Consider the following 23,019-nt stretch of genomic DNA (forward strand, 5'->3'; position numbering starts at 1 on the left):
CCGTGCCCAGGCTGCCGTGCGGCTGCCGATTGAAGCCGTCCGGAGTGTTTGCTCTCTGTCCCCGCAGCTGACATTCCTGGGCGGCTGTGTTGTGTGTTGTGTTGTGGTTTAAATACCACATTTTGGTTTTGGAGGGCTAATTTGGGCATTGGCAAAATAAGGCTCACATGGTGCCAGCACCCCCTTTTTTTTGGTAAAAAAACGCACCCATTCGTCTGCATACCGTGTGGCTGCTCTCATGCTACAGGGTTGAGTAGTTGCAAAGCCAGAAATATCTACCGTGTGACCCTCTGCAGAGAAAGTGTGCCCACCCCTGGTCTGACCCACGGCTGGCAGCGATCACTTCTGGAGGCCTGTTAGGCACTGGCCACTATTAACCCCTTGGCCCTTCCCAGCTGCTCAGGGATGAGAAGTTAGCTAAACAAGTTTGTAAAGTAAAAGTAAATAGACTTTCGGTGGGCAGGGGGCGGGGTCAAGGGCTTTCCCAGAATCAACAGGCGGAAGCAGAGTGTGTGGGCGTGGTGGCGCCCCTGTTGGTTGCAGGGGTGGGGGGCTCTTTTTTCTGGAGTCTCTCGATTCTGGGTGACTGACCGAGAACATCTCTGCGGGCTGCAGGAGCTGTGTGGCTTTATTCTGAACCCCTGGCTCCCTGAGTCTCTGTTCCCGGCCCTGAAGTAGTGACATCGGCCCCTACCCCGTGTGTGTTCCCAAGAGGGAGGTGAATGGGTTCCCTGAACCCCTGTGGGAGCTCCTGCCACCGTCCCACCACTTTCTGAAGCTGCTGTCAGGACATCATGGAGACTTGTGTGCATGTCGAGGTCGTGTGGATGGTGCTTCTCCAGGGGGCTCAGAGAGAAGGGGCCCGGAGGCCATGAGTGGGGCGTATGCGTTAGTGCACCCCAGCAGCCTTGATCAGGAAGTAGGAGGTGGGTGTCGGTTACTGAGGGCTGCTGTTTGGCACTTTTTACAGGGGGACTGTCCCTGGCAGTCCTCTAACCCCCCAGTGACTATACATCCAACCCACCGGTGCCCCCCTAAGATCCCTCCACGACCCAACCAGCTCGGCAGAAGTTCTCTGTACATTTGTAGGACCTTCTCTTCTCTTCCCTTCACGTGCTCCTTCTTATGCTATGACTGTTGCCCCGTTAGGAGCACCTAGAGCTGGCCCTTAGCCGGAGGGCTTAGAACAGTCCAAGACACGTGTGGGAAAGCCGCGTCCGGGCTGATGGGAACCAGCCGGATGTAGTGGGGCTTCGGGATAGAAGTCTGTCCTCCTTAAGGTTCTGGGCACTGAAATGGACCCAAAAGAAATGCAATTGCCAGGGCCCTTTCTGAGTATGGGGGAGACATGGCAGGAGTGGGGGTGGACACTGAGGGCAGGTGGCAGGTGCAAAGAAGTTGAGTGGCCACTCTTAATTCAGCCTTCTCCGGAAGCCTGGCTGTGACCTGGTAGCAGGCGGCATGAAGGGGGTGTGAGCCAGCGATAAGGGACGCCCCCTGCTCAGCCCCCCGGGGGTCCTGCTGCCCGCTCTCTTTTGCACGGGAGGTCACCCTGGCTTGTTCTGCCTCACTCAGACCCCAGGGACCAACAGTGTAATCCCGTGTCAGAGGCTTCTGAGTTCGGTGCTGGCTCGGGGCCCAGGGGTTCATCCCTCAGCGGTCCCTGCTGGAGCAGCGGCAGGTTTGGGCAGAGGGGAAGGTGTGGAGGGCTCTTTGGGTTCCAGCACGGCAGGCGACTTCCAGAGTCTCTCCACCCACTTTGATATTTTCTGGGGTTACCGTGGAGATAGCGCACTTGGCAGAGATAATAACACTGAGCAAGAGACAGACAGATCCGTTCTTTAACCAGATTTAAGCCAACAAGAAAGAGGCTGGGTTTTCTTTTTTTTTTCTTTTTAATTTTTTTTTCCTTACTCCGCTCCAACATTTCCTGTACTGAGGATAATGACACCAAAGGGTGTTAAATTGGTTCTGAATGTCCACCTCTGGCTGGCCACATTCTTGTAACGATTTCATTAGCCTGAATTATCCACTTTATTTTCTTGTAATGGGATTAGCTGTACTTGAGGCAGCTGAAGACCAGAGGGGGAGAAAGTGGGGGAGCGCGTCCGCTGTGGATTTCATTAACTCACCCCAGCAGAGGCGTGGAACTGACCAGAATGTGCGCCCCAGGCCAGGGGTGGCGTCCTGATCCTCTCCTTCCAAAAGGAAGAAGGAACACGAGCTGTTCCAGTGGGCTAGCTCGGCCCGAGGGAAAATAGGGGTGCCTGGGTCTGGCTGAGGGATGCCTCCCTGGGGATAGTTTCTTCCAATTATCTTGTAAAACTGGTGGGTCATGTGGGTAAGATGGAGAGCTGCTGCTTTTTTTTCCAGGCACCAAGAATCACAAGATTACATCTGGCTCTCAGCTCTTGGCTGAGAACTCCTGGGGGTCCACTGGGAGGGGCCTGCCTGGCCCAGCCTGCTCTTTCTCAGCTTCAGCCTGAAACCCCATAAGGGCTTGGAAGCTGTCCCTCGCTTGGCACCAGTGCAGATCCTTTTAATGGTCATGAGCACCCTTGTCTAGAGCTTCCATTTCTTCATTCCCGTTATACACCAGGAATCCTGGATCCAGCAGCCTCGTAGGGTGGGACCGTCATTTCTCAGGTGAAGAGCTGAGCCTGGGGAAGGTGACATCACGTGTAGAGCTGGGATCGGAACCCATGTCTGACTCCACACTTCCGTTCTTTCAGGGATGCTGGGACTTGGCCCCTCATGATCAAAACTAGACCTCTGCGGCAGCTCCCCACTTTCAGAGCTCCGGGCGAGGTAGAAGCTTTGCCTCCGTGTGTGCGCTCCAGCCTTCCCTGATCATTGCCTGACCTTCCTTCTCCCAAATTGTATTCCACAGTTGTGTCCCTAGAGATGCTAATAGGTTTTCTTGTTTGGGGGTAGGAAGGTTCAATGGCCAGATGAATTTGAGAAGTACTCTGTCTTCTCCCTCACCCTTCCAGATCCACCTTCCATGCACCTAATACCTTAAAAGCACTGACAAGGTCTGCAGCAGAGAAGCTTGTTGAACTGTGTTTAACCAGCTAGCTCTCAAATTTTAATTCCAGAAGACTTGTTACACAAAATATCTCTTAACATCTTTCAGGACAAACCTGGAAACTACTGTTTTTAAAGAGTTGGTCACCTTTGATCTTAGAACTATTTTGATGACATCTTCTGCTTAAGGACAATGCTCAGGTTCAACAGACAGTATCCAGCCTTCAGTGGCTTCTCAAATCCTTCAGCCATGCACAGATGGACCCCCACTGGTTAAGAGCACAGGCCTTCCAGAGTGTGTCTGTTCTTTCCAGCACGGAGTTCAGCATCTGCACTTAGGACACACTCGGGAAATAGTTGCCCAAGAATGAGGGACCCGTGGCAGCTGAATGACGAGGCACATTCAAATTGCTTCCACGCCTCAAATCTCGGTCTGGGTCGTGGAGGATGCGGGTTGCGGGGGGGCAATTATTCCTTTGGTGAATGTGTCGCCAAAAGTGGTCCATGCCTGGAGTAGACGCTGGAGAGCAAAGTGCACTGGGAAGACCCTCTGTCTCCTGCAACTTAGACCCCGCCCCCAACCTCATTGTGTGAACCCAAGCCAGCAAGGGGCTGCTGGACTGCTGGCCGCTGGGAGAGGTCCAGTCCTGGCTAACAAGGAGGGGAGGAAATTTCATCACTTTGGAAGTAGAGCAGCCTTTCTGATCTCTGGAACCACAGCAGAACGGGAACTCAGGTGTGCGGGTGACGGACAGGCCGCCCACAGGCTGTGTGTGTTAACACTTGGTGACACAGTGTCTAAAATGTTTTGACTTTGTTACCGATATTTAGAAATTGCATTTCTCAAAAGTATCTGGACAGTAGGACGGTTTAGAAGAAAGAGAAGAGCTGTCAGTTCTGGACCCAGACATCCAGCTGGCCGTCCAGACTGGGGCTGAGTGGTCCCTGCCCCCTTCTGGTGGAGCAGGGATTCTGAACCTAGAGCAGGTTCCCACTCCCCTTGCGTGTGCCTGCATGTCGCTCTCCTCCTTCAGTCCAGCCTGGAAACGACTCCACCAGGGTCACCCAGCTGGTGAAGGCAGAGTCAGGCCAGAAGCTTCCATTCCTCGGGGCCACATGCCCTCCTTGCAGGAGCCTCTCAAGAGAGAGTGTGGGCCCTGCCTGGAACGCGGGCCCCGACTCTGACTCAGAGATACCATTTAACTGCTCGTCCCCAGGAGTCCTCATCTTGAAAATGAGAGGGTCACGCTTGCCTGGAAAGGACCCCATGAAAGGCTATTGAGAAAAGCTAAATGCTGTCCTCCGCGCTTCCTTTCTCACTTTCTTGGAAACCAGGCCATTTTTCAGCCTCCAAGAGGCCAGAGTGAAAGGGAGGATTGCTCTGATGGAGACGAGGTAACCTTTCCACATCCGGCTCTCACCACGATGAGTGGTGAGTAATTGGAAAAGTTCGGTCTAAAAGCCACCCTTTAAAAAGAGAGCGAGCGAGAGAGAGAACAAAAGAGGAAGAAACTGCATGCCCAAATCGGTCTCAGTTAAACGTCTCTGAGAGCCAGTGCCCAGCGAGGCTCCGGTCTATGGGGTACACATGCTCCCCAGCTTAACCTTCTTCTGGGGGAGGAGATACCGGCTGCAGCAGGCCAGCCATGGCCAGGTCGATTCTGAAGCTCACTGGCCCGTTCCTAGACCCCTGGTAAATCCTGGAGCCAGCCCCGTGTTTGCTTGCTGCAGTGTATGCACTGTAATCGAGGGGACGCACGTGAGTGCCTTGGAAGGAGCGGTTCCCCCGAGGGCCACACGCTCCTGTAATCACCTGTGGTACGTGAAGACGCATCCTCAGGACAGAAGGACTGTGTGTTCTGCCCCCAGATGTGACCGCATGGCCCCAGTAGGGAGTGCTTGCTCAGGATAGGGACCTGGCCCTGGGGTAGGACACTGAAGGCCAAACGCATGACAGAGTGAACGTGAGAGTGCGTGCTAGGCACAGGCCTGGACTCTGCAGACACAACAGGGACTAAGAAGCCAGCCGTCTTGGAGTGTTCTTTCTGTTTCTAGAACAGAGAGGGGAAAGACAAGTAAACAGGTCATTTCTGACAGTGCTCAGATGTGACAGAGTGGCCCGTGAGGTAGGGAACAACATTGGATGGAGTGGCCTCTTCGGAAAGGAGGCGTTTAAGCTGAGATCAAATGACAGTAAGGAGTTGATGGTGGGCACATCGAGGTAAGGAGAGGTCCAGGTCATGAGAAGAGTGGGGTCAAAGGTCCTGAGGTAGGCATAAGTTCAGTGGTTTTGGGACCAGGAGGAAAGCCCGTGGTGTTCGATTAGCTTCTTTCCCCCTGTGTGAGATCAGAGGTTTGGACAAGCCTGCCTTGATCGAAAGCTTTGGTTTTGGACATGTTGCAAAAGTGGGAGGTTGGGGTGTTGGGCCCTGCGCCCAAGGCTCTGTGTACTGCAGAAATCACCTATCATAGACGATAGGGGAACGAGTTTGTGTCTCTCCGAGCCTCAGCTAGGGCCCTTATCCACATGGGGACTGTTAGGAAGGCCACAAGACGAGACACCAGGCAGAGCAGCTGCCCCCCTGCCACGTTTACTCCCCTAGTAGGAATCACTGGTGGGCCCACACATTCACGGGGAGACCCTTCTGTAGGATGGTGGGCACGGAGGGGAGAGATCGGGAGCCCTGAGCTGTGGCCCCTAGTCGGCCGAGATAAGAAGTTTGATTGCAGAGTCCTTTTGTGTCTGCAGGATGGGAGGGTACCCTGCCTGCCCATCAGGCGAGTGTCCCCTGAGAACAAGGTTGATGTCTAACCCACAGTTGCCTCCCTCCCGGCACCTGGTACACAGGGAATGTCGGGCTGGTTGTTGCTGCACAAGACAGGGCTTGTAAAATGCTGCTTGTAAACGCTGAGTGATCAGAGGCACAAGGGGACAAGCCACCTGCTTGGACCCCCCCCCCCTCAGCTCACTGCCACTTGTGGGACCTTGGACAGGACGCTCCACCCCTGTGGTACATAAGGACTTGCTGAATGACCTTGGAGAAATCCCATGACTTCTGAGACTCGTTCTTCTGCACTGACAGAACGGGAGTGGCAATGCCCACCTCCTAAGGCCATTGGGAGATCGTGTCCAGCAGATGCTTCACGTGCTGGGGGGCCCACAGCCCGGAAGTCCCGGGGGGGGGCGGATGGATATGCTGGTAAATCTGAAAATTGGTGCTGGTGGTGGGGGTGTATTTGAAAGCCTTGTTTTGCCAAGAGATTTAGCCCTTTTTTCTTACCTCCAGAAGGAAGGGAAAGAAGCCTGGGGTTTATTCTTACCACAGACCACCCCTTTACCTTGTCGAGACCATGCTATTGTGTGACTCTGGGTCCCTTGGGTGACAGCTGGTATTTTTTTTCCCCCTCAGCAGTGCATTGAGCACAGGTGGAAGAGAGGTCATGCCAACAAACTTCCCCATGTGACTCGGCACGTCTGCTGGGCTGGTTGCTCTGGCAGATCCAAAGAGGAGAGTGATAAGGACTTAGGTCCTGGGAGCAGAGGGGCCGAGGCTTTTCAAGGTGTGCCTGACCCCCACTTGGTGTCAGCATACAGGTCAGAGGGGCAGGCCAGCCTCACAGTCAGCTCATTAAGCCCCAGAACCCAGGCACCAGAGCAGCGGCACGACCATCAAGTTCTGCATCTCTGGAGGGTCCTTTCCGCCTCCCGCTCACCTCTCCCCTTGCTCCTTTCTCCTGATCCCATCACTTCAGACAAGGAGGGGAGCGAGAGGAGGATTCATCCCTTCTCAGGAACAGAGCCAAAAACCCCAGCCAGGGCTGGAGTCCAGTTGGGGAGTTCACAGTGAGCACGGAGGAGACCCCCACATGCACCCACGGCACACACGCGCGCGCACGCGCACACACACGTATTGTGTCTGTGTTCAGGCCTGTAGTGCAGACCTGATTTGCATGCCCAGACCTGTTTACGAGGGCTGGGCATAATTGGCTTGCCTCACTCAACACCTCGCACCCCCTCCCACCTCTCCCTCCCCTCGCTCCCTCCCACCCCTACACATCTCGGAAGAAATTAGAAACGTGACAACAAACTCCAGTCGTGGAAAGCCCACCGGTGTGCCCGCAGTCCTGCGCTGTGGGTGCGGCAGAGGGGGTGGGGCTGCGGCATGGGGAAGTAATTGGTGAACCCAAGGTGAATGAAGTAATTGGAAAAGTGAGGTGTGAGTTTGTTATGAAGTGTGAGCGTGGTGGGGGAGGGAAGGAGGGCCATGTTTAAAAGCCCGGTATGTCCTCTTTATTCACAGCTTCTGATACAGTAATTGCTATTTTGTGGTTTCTATTATCTACACAGTGGGGAGCACACGCGGCTCCTTCCCTGAGCGGTGGGGTCTGGGCTGGGTGGCGGGGGAGCTCCTGGGTGCCCTGTGACTTCCCTCCCTCTCTGGTCCCTGGCAGCCCTGCCCAGCCTCCCCCAGGTGGCGGCCTCTGCTCCCCGGAGATGAGGGTACATGCAGAACTTCCTTCACAAGCCGCTCTTAAAAATGGCTCCGTGGACCTTCCTGTCAGATAAGAACCTTAGTAATGGCTGGTATTTATATATCGCTTATCTCCAAGGAGCTAAAGGTACTTCATCGATTTTTCCCCCCACAACCTTTTTTTTTTTTTTTTTTTTTTTTTGCTTTTTAATTCGCTTTCGGTATCGCGCCGAGATCATTAGTACCAGCCTTATATTATCCCGCACAGTCACACAAGCAGCCGGAGCCAGCCGCCTGCCCAGCATTGTTCTCGAGCCGGGGAAGGGGCAGCCGGGAGAAGGCGCGTGGCCGGGGGACGGAGCCTGGTCGCCTGGCCGCTCCAGCCTCTGGTTTCTCTCCCCTGGGGAATCCAGGCAGTTACACCTGGAAACGGTGTGTTTAAAAAAGGCCGAGCACCCCCCTGCCCCCAGGCACCCGGTCATCGGTGGCTGGGGCCACGGCAGTGGTCGTGGTGTCTCGAAGCCTCGCCCGTTCATCTCAGGGCTTCCCCAGACATCAGGAAGCGCCTTCGAAGATCTGACCCTAGTCTTGCAGCTGCCCCTCAAGGTCCAGCTCTCTCTTGTGCTGTTCTTAGAGGAAAGGAGGAAACATGCTCATCGGGACCGTCTCCCAGGTCCCCTTGAAGAATAACGGGATTTCTGAAGCCGTGTTCTGTGCCGTGCAGACGGGGGCTGCGACCTCCCCAGGGCCCCCCAGCTGCCCAGGACGGGAGCCCCGGAGCTGTGCGCTTGGTCCCTCGTGGCTGCAGGGCCCCTCTCTGCCGTGGACCACCCCCCACAGAGCTCTGAGATGCCATGTCTCCGGGCCATGTGAGCACACCATCTTCAGCCTCTCCTCATCAGCTTTTCTCTCTACCTTTTAATTATTTTCCTTGTCTTTCTCCGGACCCTGAGCTGCTTGCCATGCACAGAGCATCCGCAGCTCGTGGTGCGCTGCGGAGGGAAGAGTGCACCTCAGCCATCTCCCCCACCCACCCCGCTCTGTCACGTACACACTCACATCGGCTAACTCACCACAAATTAGATGGGGCTACGAGGAAATCTGGGCAGAGGCCATCGGGACCATCAAGGGACAGGACTGAAATCCCTGTGGGCAGAGGCCGCCGGTTCACACATGGCGGGAGCGGAAGGAACTGGGACTCAGTCTCCCTCTCTTGCCGTGGGGTGTTGACTAAGTCACTAGATTCCTTGGAGTCCACGCAGGCCACTCCAGCCACCCCGCTCCGCCTTTACGCCTCCAAAAGAGACCCCCAGTCCAGAAGGTGGCCAGACCGCATCCAGGTAACAGAAGGACCACGAACCACTTCAGGGGAAGGAAAGCTCTGGCTCATGTCCTCAGCCTGCCCCTTGCTAGCCAGAACCGCTGCTCCCTGAGCTCAGTCTCCCCATCCGTGAAATGGGGGTGGCAGGACTACTAAGGAACACGTGTGCTATTTGTACATACCCCGTGGCCCATGCCATGTCCCCCTCAACACAGCCCTTGGTGTGTCGGTGGTAACATACCAGTGGTTGTGTCTACGGCCCGGGGCTACCGTGGGCCTGTCTGTTCAGTCCAAAAATGCCACCAGGCATCACCTCCAGGCCGGGCAGAGGGCTCCTGGCTGCGGATCCCCTTAAAAGCAAAGTAGATGTGGTTTCTGCGGTTGCAGAACTGAGCACCCGCCTCGGAATGGTGGAGAGCACATCGGCGTCCACACCGCAGGGCCCTAGTGGAGAAGCGCGGTGACCCCTGACTGCGGGGGGGCCATTCAGGCCAGCCGGGGGGTGGGGGTGAGCAAAGGCTGCTTGGAGTAAGCAGTGGTGAAGCCAAGGCTTGCAGGAGCCTGGGGCAGGGTCGTCGCACCCTTGTCTGCAGGGCCCCCGGCATGGCCTGGATACGTGGGAGGTGCTGGCTGAGGCCTTCTCTTACCTGCTGAGTCTGAGTGCTGTCATCGTTGGGTCCTCGTGGCCATCAGATGCAACATCCCTGCGGTCCCCACATCTCTCTGAAAAACTCGGAGCCAATGGACCGTTTACCTGAAGGAGCCTACATGGAAATTCCTCTGGCCGTGGCCCTCCGTGGACCAAGAGGCAGTGCCTGTCATGGGACGCTTTGGCCTTTAGGTGGCAGAATAAAGCAGGCTTTGCAGGCTCGACTCCTCCGGCCCTCCCACCTCACCTTCTTGCTTGTCCCCACCTGCCCAGCCTCCGGGCCCCCAGCCGCGCCCCCTCGCGCCCCCTCCTCCGAAGGAGCCAGAGCCTCAGCCAGGCCAGGAAGACTGACAGGGCTCCGAGGCCTACCCCCTCCGGCCCCTCCCCTCCCCAGGAGGCCAGCCTCCTCGCTAGCCTGGGGGGAGCGGCTGGGGGAGCTCGGAGGACAGACGTGCGGATTCATTTTGAGGAATCATAATGCCGCATTTACACACCATCCTGCCTTCGGAAATTGGGCTGGCAGATGCCTGGTCATGCTGGCGGGGCTCCGGGTTCGCGCCTCGGATTTAGCTTATATCATTTCACGAGAGCTTACGGCCTTTACTGTGTTTTTACCCAATCGGTCTTTGGCCCCGAAGCATCCTCGGCCGCTGAGCGTGTGCGCCGTGTGCCCAGCCACCCGCAAGTGTGTGCAGCTTTTCAAATAGAATAACACCTCTTCAGATCCCGCGCACATTAAATATTTATCCGCAGCAATTTGTGCATATATATTTGATAAATGGATATCGTGATAGGGTTGTGTGGGGGGAGCGAGACAGGAGAGCCAGAGGGGTCTGTGATCCTTTTGTCCGGGCATTTCTCGAACGTTGATCTGGGAGGAGAGGGTGGGGGAGAGGGCAGGGGGTGGTCCAAGCGGTGTTTACCTGTTTGATCCCTGCCATGGGGAGCCAAGCCGTCTTCTCCTCCAGAGCTTTGCCTGACTTGGGCTTCGCAGATATCGAAACTATAGCCCAGAGGGAGGGGACGTGGGGTTTAGAGGGAGTAGCTGTGTGTTGTTCTGGCACAGAGCACTGGAGAAACATCCCGCGGCCCGGCACCGGGAGCAGAGACTCATCTGCTCGCTCCACACAGGCTTGCCGTGTGCTCGGCTCAGCCGTGCGGGCGGATTCAGGTCAGGAGACCCCGCTGACTTGGCGTCGGGATCCCAGGCTCGTCCCCACGAGCAGTCCTGTGCCCTGGCCACGCGTGTGCAGGGCTGCACCCCCCCCACCCCCCGCCCCTGCCAGATAGCCCCACAGGCAAGGGGAGGCCAAGTGTGCCAGCCTGTCAGAGAGGAACCAAACATTCTCCGCCAGTATCTCCAACCCGATCATCCCTCTCTGCCCAGCGTGATGGCCGGGATCTGAAAGGAGAGAGGAGGACAGTCATGGCCCTGAGCACGTGCTGGCCAGCGGGGAGGCAACCCTGTTGTAAGGTGTGCGCACGTGCGTGTGCATGCGTGTGTGTATACACACGCATATGCCCCCTCAAGTACTTCTAACCAGAAAGGATTCATGTGTGAGAGTGGGTCCTGTCCTCCCACACATACCCCAGCCCCTTTGCAGGCCTCCATTCTTAAGCTGCTGCGTTTTGCCTTTTGTTTCTAGCACCTTCGGGGAACTGAAGACTGTCCGCTTGCCAAAGAAGATGACCGGGACGGGGACACACAGGGGGTTCGGCTTCGTGGACTTCCTCACGAAGCAGGATGCAAAGGTGAGATGGAGCCCTCCCCGTCCCACCCCACCCCCTTCTGTTCTGGGCCCTTAGTAGGAGAAGCAGCTAAACCTCTTAACGGATGAGGGCTTGTCACTGCCCCGTGTGGTTCTCCTGCTTGTTCCCTGACCCTGCTAATTTGTGCAACTCTCTCGGGAAAAAAGGCCCTGGGTTTTGTACTTGGAGGAAGGGTTAGTTCTGTGTCCCCTGCCCTCTGTCCCTCCCCAACGTGACATCCTCAGGAAACTGGGGATACAAAGTAGGGAGGCCAGTGGGTTTCCTGGGCCTCCCCAGCTCAGACAGAGCTCCCTGGTCATGAGCGCCCAGAGGCACATAGCATGGGAGAGGCCGTGTAGGGTGGCAGGGGCCGGGGACCAGCACTTGGGAATGGAGACATGTCCGCAGGGACCCACATGTGTTTCCCCTCAGCTTCCCACTTGTGGCCAGGGCCTCTTGGTTGTGCCAGTTATAGGGGAGGTCATCCCAGGCATGTGTATAAGCACGGGTACAGAATTTTCCAGGCTCCTTGGAGGCAGAATCTTTCGCTTTGAAAGCAAGGTGGCCTGTCCGATTGGGGCACGGGGCAGCATGGGGCTGGGTTGGGGAGTGGGGGTCGCTCTTGTGGGTGCAGGGCCCAGCCCAGCAGCAGATGTGGGATGTGGGAGCAGAGGCGGTGTGATCAGGGGTCCAGCTATGTCTGGGGGCTCCCTTAGGAGCCTGTGCCTTTCCCCTCTACTGGCCTCCTCTTTCCTCAAGAGTACGGTGAAGTGACAGGCAGGATCCCCTCCTCATCTCACGAGGTGTCCTTTGGGAAACCAGGGGTGTTGGTTAGAATCACCCGTTGGCCTTTAGTGAGCTGCTGTCACCAGAGGCCCGGTGGGTGGAGCCAAAGGTGACATCTCAGGGACGCAGCTGCAGCCTTTGTGGGCCCTGGGAACACGCACAGGCACAGAGGGCACTCCTGGGACCTCGGGGAGCCTTGCCAGCCACCTTTGTCTCGGCGTCTTGAACTCAAGTGCCTGTTTTGTTGACACGTGGCCGCATTTGTCCGGACATCTGCTCCCCTTTCTTCTCAGTTGGCAGCCTTTCCCTTGCCTCCTGTCCATGGCAGCAGGGGCAGCACCCCCGTGTGCAACAGGCCCTGCCTGGCCTCAGTTCCCGTCAGCAGGGACCTGCGTTGGGGGACCCGTGTTGGCTCGGAGGGCAGTCGCGGAGGGCAGCCATCTAGAGCGCTTTCCCATCGGCGGCTTGGCCTCCCGAGCCTGCCCCACACCCCAGGTTCCTCAGCTGTAAGACGGCAGTAGGAACCAGGTCCCAGCCTCGCAGGGTGCTGGCAGACGGCATGCGTGAGACCCTGGCATGCTGAGCTGGAGCCCAGAAAGTAGTTGCCTCGCCGTGACCTCTAGCCCTGCTGCCTTGATGGCCGCTGTGCCTTTGTCCCAGCCAGAGGGGAGGAAAGCCCAGGCCAGTGTTTTCTCCCTGGCCTTCCATCGAGCTCGAGGCTTCTGAGGGGCTGGACAGTGAGGGTGCCGAACTGTTGTTGTCGCCTGTCTGGTATCGGGGGTCCTGCGTGAGATCGTGAGCAGGGGAGAAGAGGACGGGGGGATCTACTCCCTGCCTCCAAGAGCTGTGTCTTCCGAGGGGGCTCGTTACAGCACAGACTTGGAAGCCGGCCGCCTGAGTTGGAATCCCAGCCCCGCCACTACCTGTCGTGTGACCTGGGGCAAGTGCCTTACATTCTGTGGGCCTCGGTTTCCCCCCTTGTGTGACAGTGATAGGGTTTTCCTCATCGAGTTGTCGTGAGGTTTGGATGGTGTAGTATTCTTAGGATGGCGCTGGCCCTGGGAGCTCCATCTGTTAGCTGCAACAGTGAGGAAGGTGGTGTCGAGGGCTCCGATCTAAGAAGGAGGAGGGATGTGACAGAGCGGAGAGAAGAGGTGTCCGAGCCCCGTAGCCGGAAGGCAGTCGTCTTCCACACAGCAACCTCTCTCCGGGGCAGAGGCTGCTGTCAGAACGGACATGGCTCTTGGGGCTGGAGGGTCAGGCGGGGCATGGGCTCCCGGCCTCCCATTCCGTGTGCCACATCACTGGGATGTGGTCAGGGCAGCTGTGTCCTCTGGGATCCCTGGGACAGAAGGGGCCCCTCAGGTAGCTGGGGCAGGGCGAGTGCCTGGCTGGGCAGCTTTTGTCACCAGAGCTGGGCTGCAGAAGCTATTTCCCAAGGCCCGCCAGCCCAGCCCTGGGGATTCGTGCAAGTGGCTCACCCCCCCACCCGACCCCTTCCCCGCCTCCCATTCTGGGCTCCAGGAGGAGAAAGGGCAGCTGAGGACAGGAAGGACTCGACCCACAGCCCCTCCGGGATTGGCTCCTCCCGCCCCTTGGCTCTGACAGGCAGCCAGCCAGGCTCTGGGGCCACTTGTGGCCCTTGCGTCCCCTCGCAGCAGCTCTCCCCTACGGCTGCCACCCTACGAGCCGGCCCTTCCCGAGGTGTGAACCCACCGGGAGTGAGCGTGTCTTCCCTGTGGATAGCCTTTTGCTCTTTTTGCCTCCCGGGGAAGCTGCTTCTCCCTCTCTGTCTGAAGAACTTTATTGTTTTCCGAGTGGCATGTTTAGCGTCTGCCGCTGACCCCGAGAGGCGTGCATGCTGCACGCTGGTGAATAGAATTTCAGCCACGGTGCAGGTCGAGCCAACGTGAGGGTGGGCGTGAGGCTGAAGAGGGAGCACGAGGCCATGAGGAGACCTCAAATGAGCAGAACACCCCAAGATCTCGGTCTACTTCTGCAGAAGGAATTTGTGGGAATGCTAAGGGAACCTGCCTGCCTGATCCCAGTTCCCCCAGTGGGCTTCTTCCATGTGGCTTTCCTCCTTCGGAAGCCCTTGAGGAAGGAGACCTCCTTTAGAAGCCTTTCCAGGGCTCCACTGATCCCTGACCCACACGAATCCCTCCCGTGGGTCCACTCCTGTTGCCTGGCTGGACGCCCTTGTGGAGATGGAGGTCGTCACTCTTGGCATTAGCAACCCTTGAACCCGGCATTGGCGTCTCCCCCTGGCGGCTTGAGCAGTGCTCAGATCGGAGCAGGGCAGGGGGAGGCAGGACGGGTCATGAACAGTGGACTGCACAGTGAGGAGTCTGGAAAGCCACCGAGGAACTGATGGTTTCTGGGTGGGGCTGGGGTCCGAATCCAGCTGAGTCGGCTCCCAGTCCAGTACTCCTTCCCCAGCATCAACCAGCCCATTTGCTGCCCAGCAGAGGAGAGAATTAGGCCTGGTCGGTCCCTAGAGGCACCCCTTCAGCACCACTGTCTGCTGGGGCCCCAACATGCCCCCATCTGTGCCGCCCCTGTGCCCGGCACTGAGTCCTCTGACTTTTCTGCATGACACCGTGTCCCACCCCACATGTGATCAGGGACTTTGTCATCCATCAGGCTCCTCTGGGTCAAGCACACACCCCCAAACTGGAAAGAATCCTAGCACGAGGCTCCACAGAGGCTGTGGTGGCAGAGCTCGGGGTAACCAGGCAACTGATGACAATAGCCAGAGGCTCCCATGGCCAGCCGTGCCGGCTTTGTATGTGACATGCACACACGTGTTGTACACCACACCGCATCGCCTTGCCCCAGCCTGCAGCAGCCCCCGGAATGGGGTGGGAAGTTTGCATCACTCCTTCTGCACGGCCACCGAGTTCCATCTGTGTAGCTGCTGCGGAGCCCTGTGGACCAAATTCCATGGATCGGTCCAACCAGAAGCCCAGTCTGTGGGGGCCTGGCTTCGGGGCCGAGTTGCTACGCAGGAGACCCATCCCCCTCATCACAAGGTCAGCGACCTGGCACATTGTCCCATCCTAGGAGGCTTGTCAGCCCTCAGTATCCGGGGCAGTAAGCGTCAGTCCTTCTGGAAGTGCCCGTGTTCCCTAAAACTCCAGGGTGATGAGCTGATGTTTCTCAAAGAACTTCCCCCTCAAGGTGGAGGGGAGTGGGAGGGACGGAAGCTGACAAAGGAAGACTGAAGTCAAGGACTTGAACCATTCCAAATGGTCTTCCTGGGTGGCCTTAGTCTGGCTCACATGCATGCTCTCTCCCTGTCTCAGGAGCCACCCGGATGTTTCCAGAAGGGTAACGTCTTGGCATTGATCTAAACTGTCAACTTCTCAAAGCCTGTCTTTGGCAGGGGGGTGCTAGGCATTCACATTTGTCACTCTCCATCCTCCTAGGACTCCAGGAAGTTGGTGGTGGGTGGCATATGACACCTGAGGACACTGGGGCTCAAAGAGGGTCAAGTCACTGGCCCCGGGATCATGCAGCCGGGACGGAGCAGAGCCGGCCCGCGTGCTGACCAGATGCCGAAGCCCATGCATCCAGGGCCCTCCCTCCGCATTCATGTCACTTACACTGAGTGCCAGCCCCTCCTCTCTCCAGCGCACAGCAGAGAGGACTTGCCAGTTAGAGATGTTCCGGTGGGGCTGGAGGGCAGAGTGTCTCTTGGGAGCACACCCAGGCTGAAAGGAGCTCCCCACCCCCAGAGAAGGGGCGAGCACCCCAATATCAGCCCCACCAGCATGCATGTCAGCCTCCAGTCCCCCGAGCCTGACAGCAGCCTGGCCTCAGAGAGGGCCCCCAGTAGCCTCTGGGGTTTTCTTCCGCAGCAACCCCCTCCTCTCTCTCTGCCCGGAGCAGGCTGGTCCCGGGGGAGAAAAGGATGGGAAGAGCAGACTTGCAGCCCGGAAACCAGAATATTAATTTCTTTCCCATGCATGCGCCTTTAATTTCTCCCTTCCCGAGCCCGCCGCGCCTTTGTACTTTTGCAGTTGCCGCTGTTTTTATTTGCCGCCTCTGCTGTTGTTTTAAAAGGTCTATTTTCACATGGAATGTTATCCAATTAGCAGAGCAATGTGTTGGCTTAAATAAACACTTGGGGGGAGCCGGCAGTAGGGAGACGTGATGGCGGCTGGTGTTGGCAGGCAGAGCTGTTCTCACCGTGGTAAACAACCACGGCTTTAATTGTGGGGGCGCACCAGTTAATGTGTCCCTCCCCACGTCTCGCTTCGGCACCGTGCCGGGGAAGGGGGGTGGGGGGGCTGTGGACCCGCGCCCCACCCTCCCCGCCCCAGGGTTGGGCTGCTGCTGAGGGTTTTGTTGGGGACCCCCTCCGGGCCCGGCCGCACCCATACTGTCACCTTGCAGACTCTGCTGAAACCAGCCCGGTGCTGGGGAGGGTGGACCATGAGGGAGCCGGACGGGGCTCCTCAGGGCGGGGCTGCCCGGCTCAGTGCTGGGTGCCCGGTGCGGCCCACGCAGGGCTGAGCCGTCTCGCCTGCTCTGTAAACGATGATCACCGTCAGATTATCCGCGACGTGTGCTCAGCACACGTTTGCTTAATTGAGCGGAAGAAGGGAGTAGAGCACAGTCTCCGTGGGGCCTGTGGGAGTGCAGCAGGGTCCAAAGGGGCCATCGCCCCGTGGAAATGAGGAGGCCGTGGACGCAGACAAGGGGCCTCATATCCCCGAACCCCAGGTTACTCGTCCATCCGCACGTCGGAATTAATACCACCTCCCCGAGGCAGCCGTGAAGGTGAAGGGCCAGGCCTGGGCCTCGGGACATGGCACCACAGAGAGGGCAGCAGCAGGGGTCAGAAAGGGCCAGGCCCCCAGGGTCAAGGCTGCTGCCTGGCTCTTCGATGCTCTTCTTCGTCTCCAGACAGGTTAACGGCAAGCCAACTCCGGAATAGGGGTTGAGCCCCACTTTCCTGTTCAGGCAGGTGCACGAGGTGCAGACCCTCATGCCTGTGTCTCAGTCGCAGGGCTCTGCCTCGTTCCCGTGGTTAGAGCCCAGGGGCGAAAGCGTGTTGGAATCCCGAGCCTTGCATTTCAAAGCAGGGAGTCGGGCTCAGCCAACACATTAAGGGCTGAGAAGTCAGGGTCGGGACAAGCCCCTCTCAGCTTAGCAGGGGGCACCCTTCATTCATCTCCAGGGGGTAAGCAGTGCCGTGAGCTACCCCTCTGCTCCCGCCCGTCCCTCCCTCCAGGCCTCTGCCCCTGGGTGAAGGTCATTTTCCAGAGTCTTTCCCTCACACCAGGCATTCAGTCCCTGTAAGCCGGGAAAACCGACCCGCCCTTCAGAGCTGGGCGACTCTGTTTCTTCCAGGGGCACCACGCATAACTTTTTGAAAAGCTCTACCACCAACGGCAAAACGGGATCAGGACTCAGACCCTCACCGTGTGCTGGGCACTGGGGGAAACGAATCGTCGTGGTCTTATTCATTCTTCAGCAGCCGCAGGAGGTCAGGGTGCCCCCACTTCACAGTGAGAAAGGGGAAACCCAGAGAGATGCCCCATCCGTCACAAAGACGGAAGGCATCCAGGCCACGCCACGGGCCCCCCCTTGGAGCCCAAGGCCATTAGCAGGCCATGCCGTCTCTTTGCCTGGTCGCTCCTGACCATCGGTGACCTGGCATTGGTTCCTTTATTTCTCCAGCGGTCAGAAGGGGTGCCTCACCTTTGTGTCCCCCACTGGAGCGTTATTAGTTCATGGTGGGTCCTCCGGGGACGTCGAGTTGAGCTGGATGGAATTGTGTGGATGAACGCAGAAGAGGGAAGAGAATCAAGGCCCTGGCTGTCTCTCTGAGAAACTTGTCCTCAGATCCCCGGGTTCCCCACTTGCAAAGGACCAAGGTGCCAAGTGGGGCCCCCCAGTCCCATGCCAAGAGCCCCACTCATTCTAGATATCAGCTCCCACGTGCTGGCTGGACATGCTTAGAGCTTCCTTCCGGGATTGTGAGTGCCGAAAGTCAGGGATGGAAAGGTTCTGCCCCTCAGAGCTCAGGGGCTGTCCAGAGAGACACAGAGCATACGTACAAAGTGTACGGGACCTCCTCCCAGAAGCATAGGCCCCATGTTTTTGAGCCACCCCCGCAAAGAGAAGGAGCCAAGCCCCCAGCGGTGCCAGCCAGGGCCCGGTGCTCCCGTTCCTGTCCCTCAGTCCCATGCTCCCCGGCACACGTGGTCGTTCTTGGCCATCTTAGGTCACACTTGCTCCAGGCACTGGGGGCACAGATGGCCGGGCGCAGGTTGCCGTTGTCTGTGCTCAGGTGGATTTGACGTCTGCAGAGAGAGGCAGCCCGTCCACTCTGCAAGGCACAGAGCAGAAGGGGCTGAGAAGGGCCTGGGCTTGTAAAGACAGGAGTCCTGTCCTCGGACTCGGGCTGGGAGCCACTCACCCATGGGACAGGAGTCTTGCCAAGGGCATTGAGTGGACTTCTTTTGTTGGGAGGAAGGGGTCTGTCTCCAGGGAGAGCTGTAGAAAGGTCAGCCCAGTGCTGCACTGGCAGCCTTCCAGAGCCCTCCGTGTTCCAGGAAGATGGCTGCCAGGCCTGGTCACAGTCTAGCCGATGGCTGTCATTACCCTTCTACCTTAGCAGATTTTCTCAAAGGGGGCGGGGGAGGGAGGTGTTGCAGAAGAGACAGCTGGAGGCTAGGACTCTCGGTGCCCACAGTTAGTGGCTTAGGTCAGAGGAGATGAATGGGGTGTGATTCTGGGGCAGCCGAGCCAGGGGACCGGACGGTAGCCAGCCTGCGCTCCAGCCAGACCTGCCCAAGCTGGCCTAGTATGCCTCGATTCTGAGTGGGGCCAGGCCTTGAGACGTGCTGTCCGAGGTGAGAAGTCCATCTGCCCCCGGTCAAGGCAGAGGAACTTGGAGCCGCCAGCCGGGTCAGCAAACAGCCTCCTCCATGATGGTCCGAGAGGGATTTATGAAGGAGTAGGTCGGGCTCGGGGACTTTCCAGGGACGCTGATGCCCCCAGGGGCCAGTGACAGTGCTGGGGGGACCCCAACGTGAGCTCTGGCCCTGGAGGGAGGGAGTAGGAAGAGAAATGTCCCCACCCCTTCCCGCCCTCCCTCCAGGACTACTGGCATCTCCCGATTGCTCACCCAAAACAGAAACCAGAAAGCCAGAGCCTAGTTATACAGCCCGTGGGAGTGGGCTGCAAAAGGCCAGAGAATGTTCCAGAAAGAAGCAGGAATAGCCAGCACTGGCCTGTCGGATGATGATGGGAAATGGCTCCAGAGAGCAGGGGCTCCCCTCTTCTGTGGTATTTTCCTCCTGGCCAATCGGATGCACCCTTCAAGTTCCCCTCTAGATCTTCAGGCTTCTGCAGTGACCCAAGTGGTGGTCTGGTGGTGTACCGAGTCCTGGTGGCATGGGCACCTGTACCTGTCCCCCGAGGTCCCCAAGTCATACATATTGGGAGCAAATCTTTTTCCCCTCTCCATTGCCAGACACAAGACCGTGGAGGCACCAAGTCACGTCCCAAGTCAGAAGGCAGAGTGCACCACGCATACGGGCAGCCAAAGACACGAGCTTCTTGTTCTTGTCTTTCGTGGTCTGTATCGTAGGAGTGTGGAGGGACCACAGCAGGCTACTTAAGTCAGCCCTCCGTCTCTGGCCAGGACCAAAGCGAGGTCCCTTCTAGTCTGCAGACCCTCGGTGGAAGAGCCCCACGGTCGGCTCTGTGAATACAGTAGCCCCCTCCCACCCCCTTATCTACGGTGTGTTACCTGCGGTCAGCCGCGGTCCAAAAGCAGATGACCCTCGTCCAGAGACGGCCAGTGTAGCCGCCCGACACCCACATCGTGCACCTCGCTCATGCCCTCTCGTCTCACAGGCACGTTAACCTCCCACACCCCACAAAGAAGAGGGAGTTAGGATGGTAGCAGATTTTGAGCAAGACCGCGTTCAGGTACTTTTATTAAAGTTTATTGTTAACGGCTGTTCACTCCTGTTGTAACTGTAGCTCTCTAATTGCAGCGTTATTAAATCTCTTACTGTGGTTAATTTATAAATGAAATTTTGCCACAGGTACACCCATATAGGAAAAATACATATATGTGGGTTCCATACCACCTGTGGGTTTGGGCGTCCCCTGGGGTCCTGGAGTGTATCCCCCACAGATAAGGGGGAGCGACCTTGTTCCCTGGGCAGTACTACGGGCAGCAAGGAAAGAGGTCTTCCTTCTAAGGTTCAAGGCTGAGCTTAGGAGGCTGGCCTGTAAGCAGATGTTCATGGGGCCGGCGCTGGGCTGGAGGCCGCACAGGTGGGGCACAGGAAGGGCACCCGGCTGTCGTCTGTGAGGAGAGCAGGTTGTGCCCTGGGCCCACCAGCAGGTCAGCTGTGACAAGGGAGCTCTTCTGAGGCCGGACCGGAGCAGGTCACAAAGGCCCGAGGATGGAACACACAGGGTCTGAAAGGGGAAGGAAGAAGGAAGTTGGCGTGTGTAGGGACCTTGGCCGGCGCCTGTTTTCCTATCACTGGAATGGGAGAATAATGTCTGTTCTCATAAATAGGTTGGGAGCCTAGGCTTAGAGTTTCAACCCTGCAGGTCCATGATCTGCTTCCCTTTCATTCCAAGGGAAGAAAACAGGCAGCAGCAGCAGGGTTTGGAGAGAAGCACCAGGCTAGGAATGTCTAACTCCCCGCTTTTTCTGAGACACCCTCATTGCACCAAGTCCTGGGCGCCCCCAGATGAACAACGCCCCGAGAGCTGATTTGTCAGAGGGGGCCTGTGCCGCAGCTGAGGTTCGGAATTCTCAAGAGGAAGGTGACTTGGGTCCCAGCAGGCCCAGAGGCTGGGGGGAAGCTACTGGCAGGCCCCAAGCCAGAGAGGCCAGGGCTGCACGTTCCCCTTGGCTGTGCCTAGAACCTTCCATGCCTTCCGCACTAGCCTGAAGGCCTCTTGAGGCCTGGGCTGTGTCCTTCTCCTCACCCACCCCTCTGCCTTCTAGGACCCCCCAGATATATAACAAGCTCACCTCAGGCCCCTTTAGTGAAATACAATGACTCTGGATTGTCCAAGGCCACTTTTAGCCTCGAGTCCCTGTCCCCGCTGCCTGCGACAGTTTGAGGCCACTACGTTGAACTAGCAAGGCAGTGGGCACTGAGGAAAGCGGCTTGGTCTCCTGTGAACCGGAGGGGACTGGGACGAGGGAGGCTAGTCCTGCTATTTTTGGAGAGCTGCGTGCTGGGCTCCAGCGCCAAATGCACAAGAGCTCGTGTCCCACCGAATATTGTTCCCGTTTTTTGGTGGCGTAAGGGGAGCAGAGGGCATCCATAATAATAACCCCAAGCAAGGGTGCTGTTAGACTTCACAGTCCACGGGCTCCTCCTCGCCACTCTTTGCTGCTGCCACTCAAGGAAACTTGTCCCAGAGAGGTTAAGCAGCCTGCTCAAGCTCACATAGCTTGCATGTGGTACAGTGGGGATTTGAACCAGAGGCCCCCAGTCTTAATGACTGTGCCCCCTCACTTCTGGAGGTGAAAAGCCCTTCCAAAGAGGAGGTGAGAATTTGGAAGGGTTGCCATCAGAGGCCAGGAGAGGGAGTTTCTCAGCAACTGCGGCAGTGAACGGACCCCTCCCAGGCTCCATGGGCACAGCAGCGGAGAACAGGGTCGGAATGAAACGCCAGTCTGAAGGCTGCACGCAGAGAGGGGCCGGGGCCGGGGTGTCTTGCCTGGGGCCCCCCTCCTAGGCCCCCTCCCTCCCTTCTCTCTGCAGCTCAGCTCCCGCCAGCTGGAGCCTCCACCACCCCCCCCCACCCACCCACCTGCGTCCCCGGGACTGCAGCTCCTCAGGGACCCGGACTCTGGGACGGAATACCCACCACGCCAGACTCCCGACTGACTTCTCTCCCCCAGCTCAAAACCCCAGCTCCCCCAGTCAGGCTGTCTCTCTGCAGTGCCAGCTGAGAACGCGTGTGTTTTAAAGCTCGGAATGGGCCATTTCGGCTCGGAGTCCAGATGCAGTTTTATGTCCGCGTGGAAAAAATGCAGAGGCTCTGCTAGCAGTCAGGAAGACATTTTTAAATTAAAGTAAAACAAAAACGGGGGGGGGGGGGGGAGGGAGAAAAAGTTTCCTGCACCTGGCTCTTCTCAGAAAAGCGCAACGAGAACAGAGCATTTCTGTACTTGGACCGCATGTCTTGTTTTTTAAAAAGTGCACGTCCCACCAGCTCCCACCAGTGCTTTTCAGATTCGGTTGTTACGGAATATCCACTGTAGGTGACCCCCGGGGCATGTCGTGTGTTCATCCCACGATTAGCCCCATTTTACAGATGAGGAGACCGAGGCTCCCAGTGGGGCACCTGACTTACCCAGGGTCACCTCAGCCTCTGTAATGAAGTACCACAGCCTGGGTGGCTGAAACCAACAGAAATTGACATCTCCCCATTCTCAAGGCTGGGAGTCCCTGATCAAGGGGGCAGGAGTTGTTGGGTTCCTTTCAAAGGAAGTCTGTTCCCCCTCCTCTCTCCCAGCATCTGGTGGCAGCAGCATTCCTCAGCCCCCTGTTTCCACGGGGCGCCCCCCCACGTCTGTCTTCATGTGGCTGTCTCTTACGAGGCCACAGTCGTACTGGGTTAGGGGCCCGCCTTCTCCAGGATGCCCTTGCCTTTGTTTGACTACACCTACAAGGACCTGTTTCCAAATAGGGTCACAACCCAAGGTACCAGGGGTGTGGATTCCAACATCCATTCTTGAGGGGAGCACGGTCCAGCCCATAACAGTCACGCTGAAGGTGAGGGCCAGAGGGGGCTCCATTTAGGCGTGGAGTTCTCCTGGTCACATGCCACCTCCTCGCAGCATGGAGGAAGCAAGAGGGATGAGTCCCAGTCCCTGGGCTGCTGATGGCAGCCCAGAAGCACAGACGAAGACGCCACTGTTAGCCACTGTGGCTTCCCGACCTGACGAGCACCCGGGGCTGGCCCTGGACATACCCGTGGCTGGCCTGTGGCCTCGCTGCTAGGAGAAAGAA

General features: G+C 57.7%; 1 protein-coding gene across 1 annotated transcript in view; it reads left to right on the forward strand.

The window, feature by feature from the left end:
• The window catches only part of RBM19 (RNA binding motif protein 19), a 117,035-nt gene that overhangs the window by 73,660 nt on the left and 20,356 nt on the right, over nucleotides 1-23,019 (forward strand). Inside the window, exon 22 of the mRNA XM_032876213.1 lies at nucleotides 11,116-11,221. Coding sequence (XP_032732104.1) covers nucleotides 11,116-11,221 — 106 coding nt within the window. The remainder of the gene's footprint in view (nucleotides 1-11,115; nucleotides 11,222-23,019) is intronic.

This window comes from Lontra canadensis, unplaced genomic scaffold (genome assembly GCF_010015895.1).
Source record: "Lontra canadensis isolate GAN:19392208 unplaced genomic scaffold, GSC_riverotter_1.0 scaffold58, whole genome shotgun sequence".
NCBI classification, from domain to species: Eukaryota; Metazoa; Chordata; class Mammalia; order Carnivora; family Mustelidae; genus Lontra; species Lontra canadensis.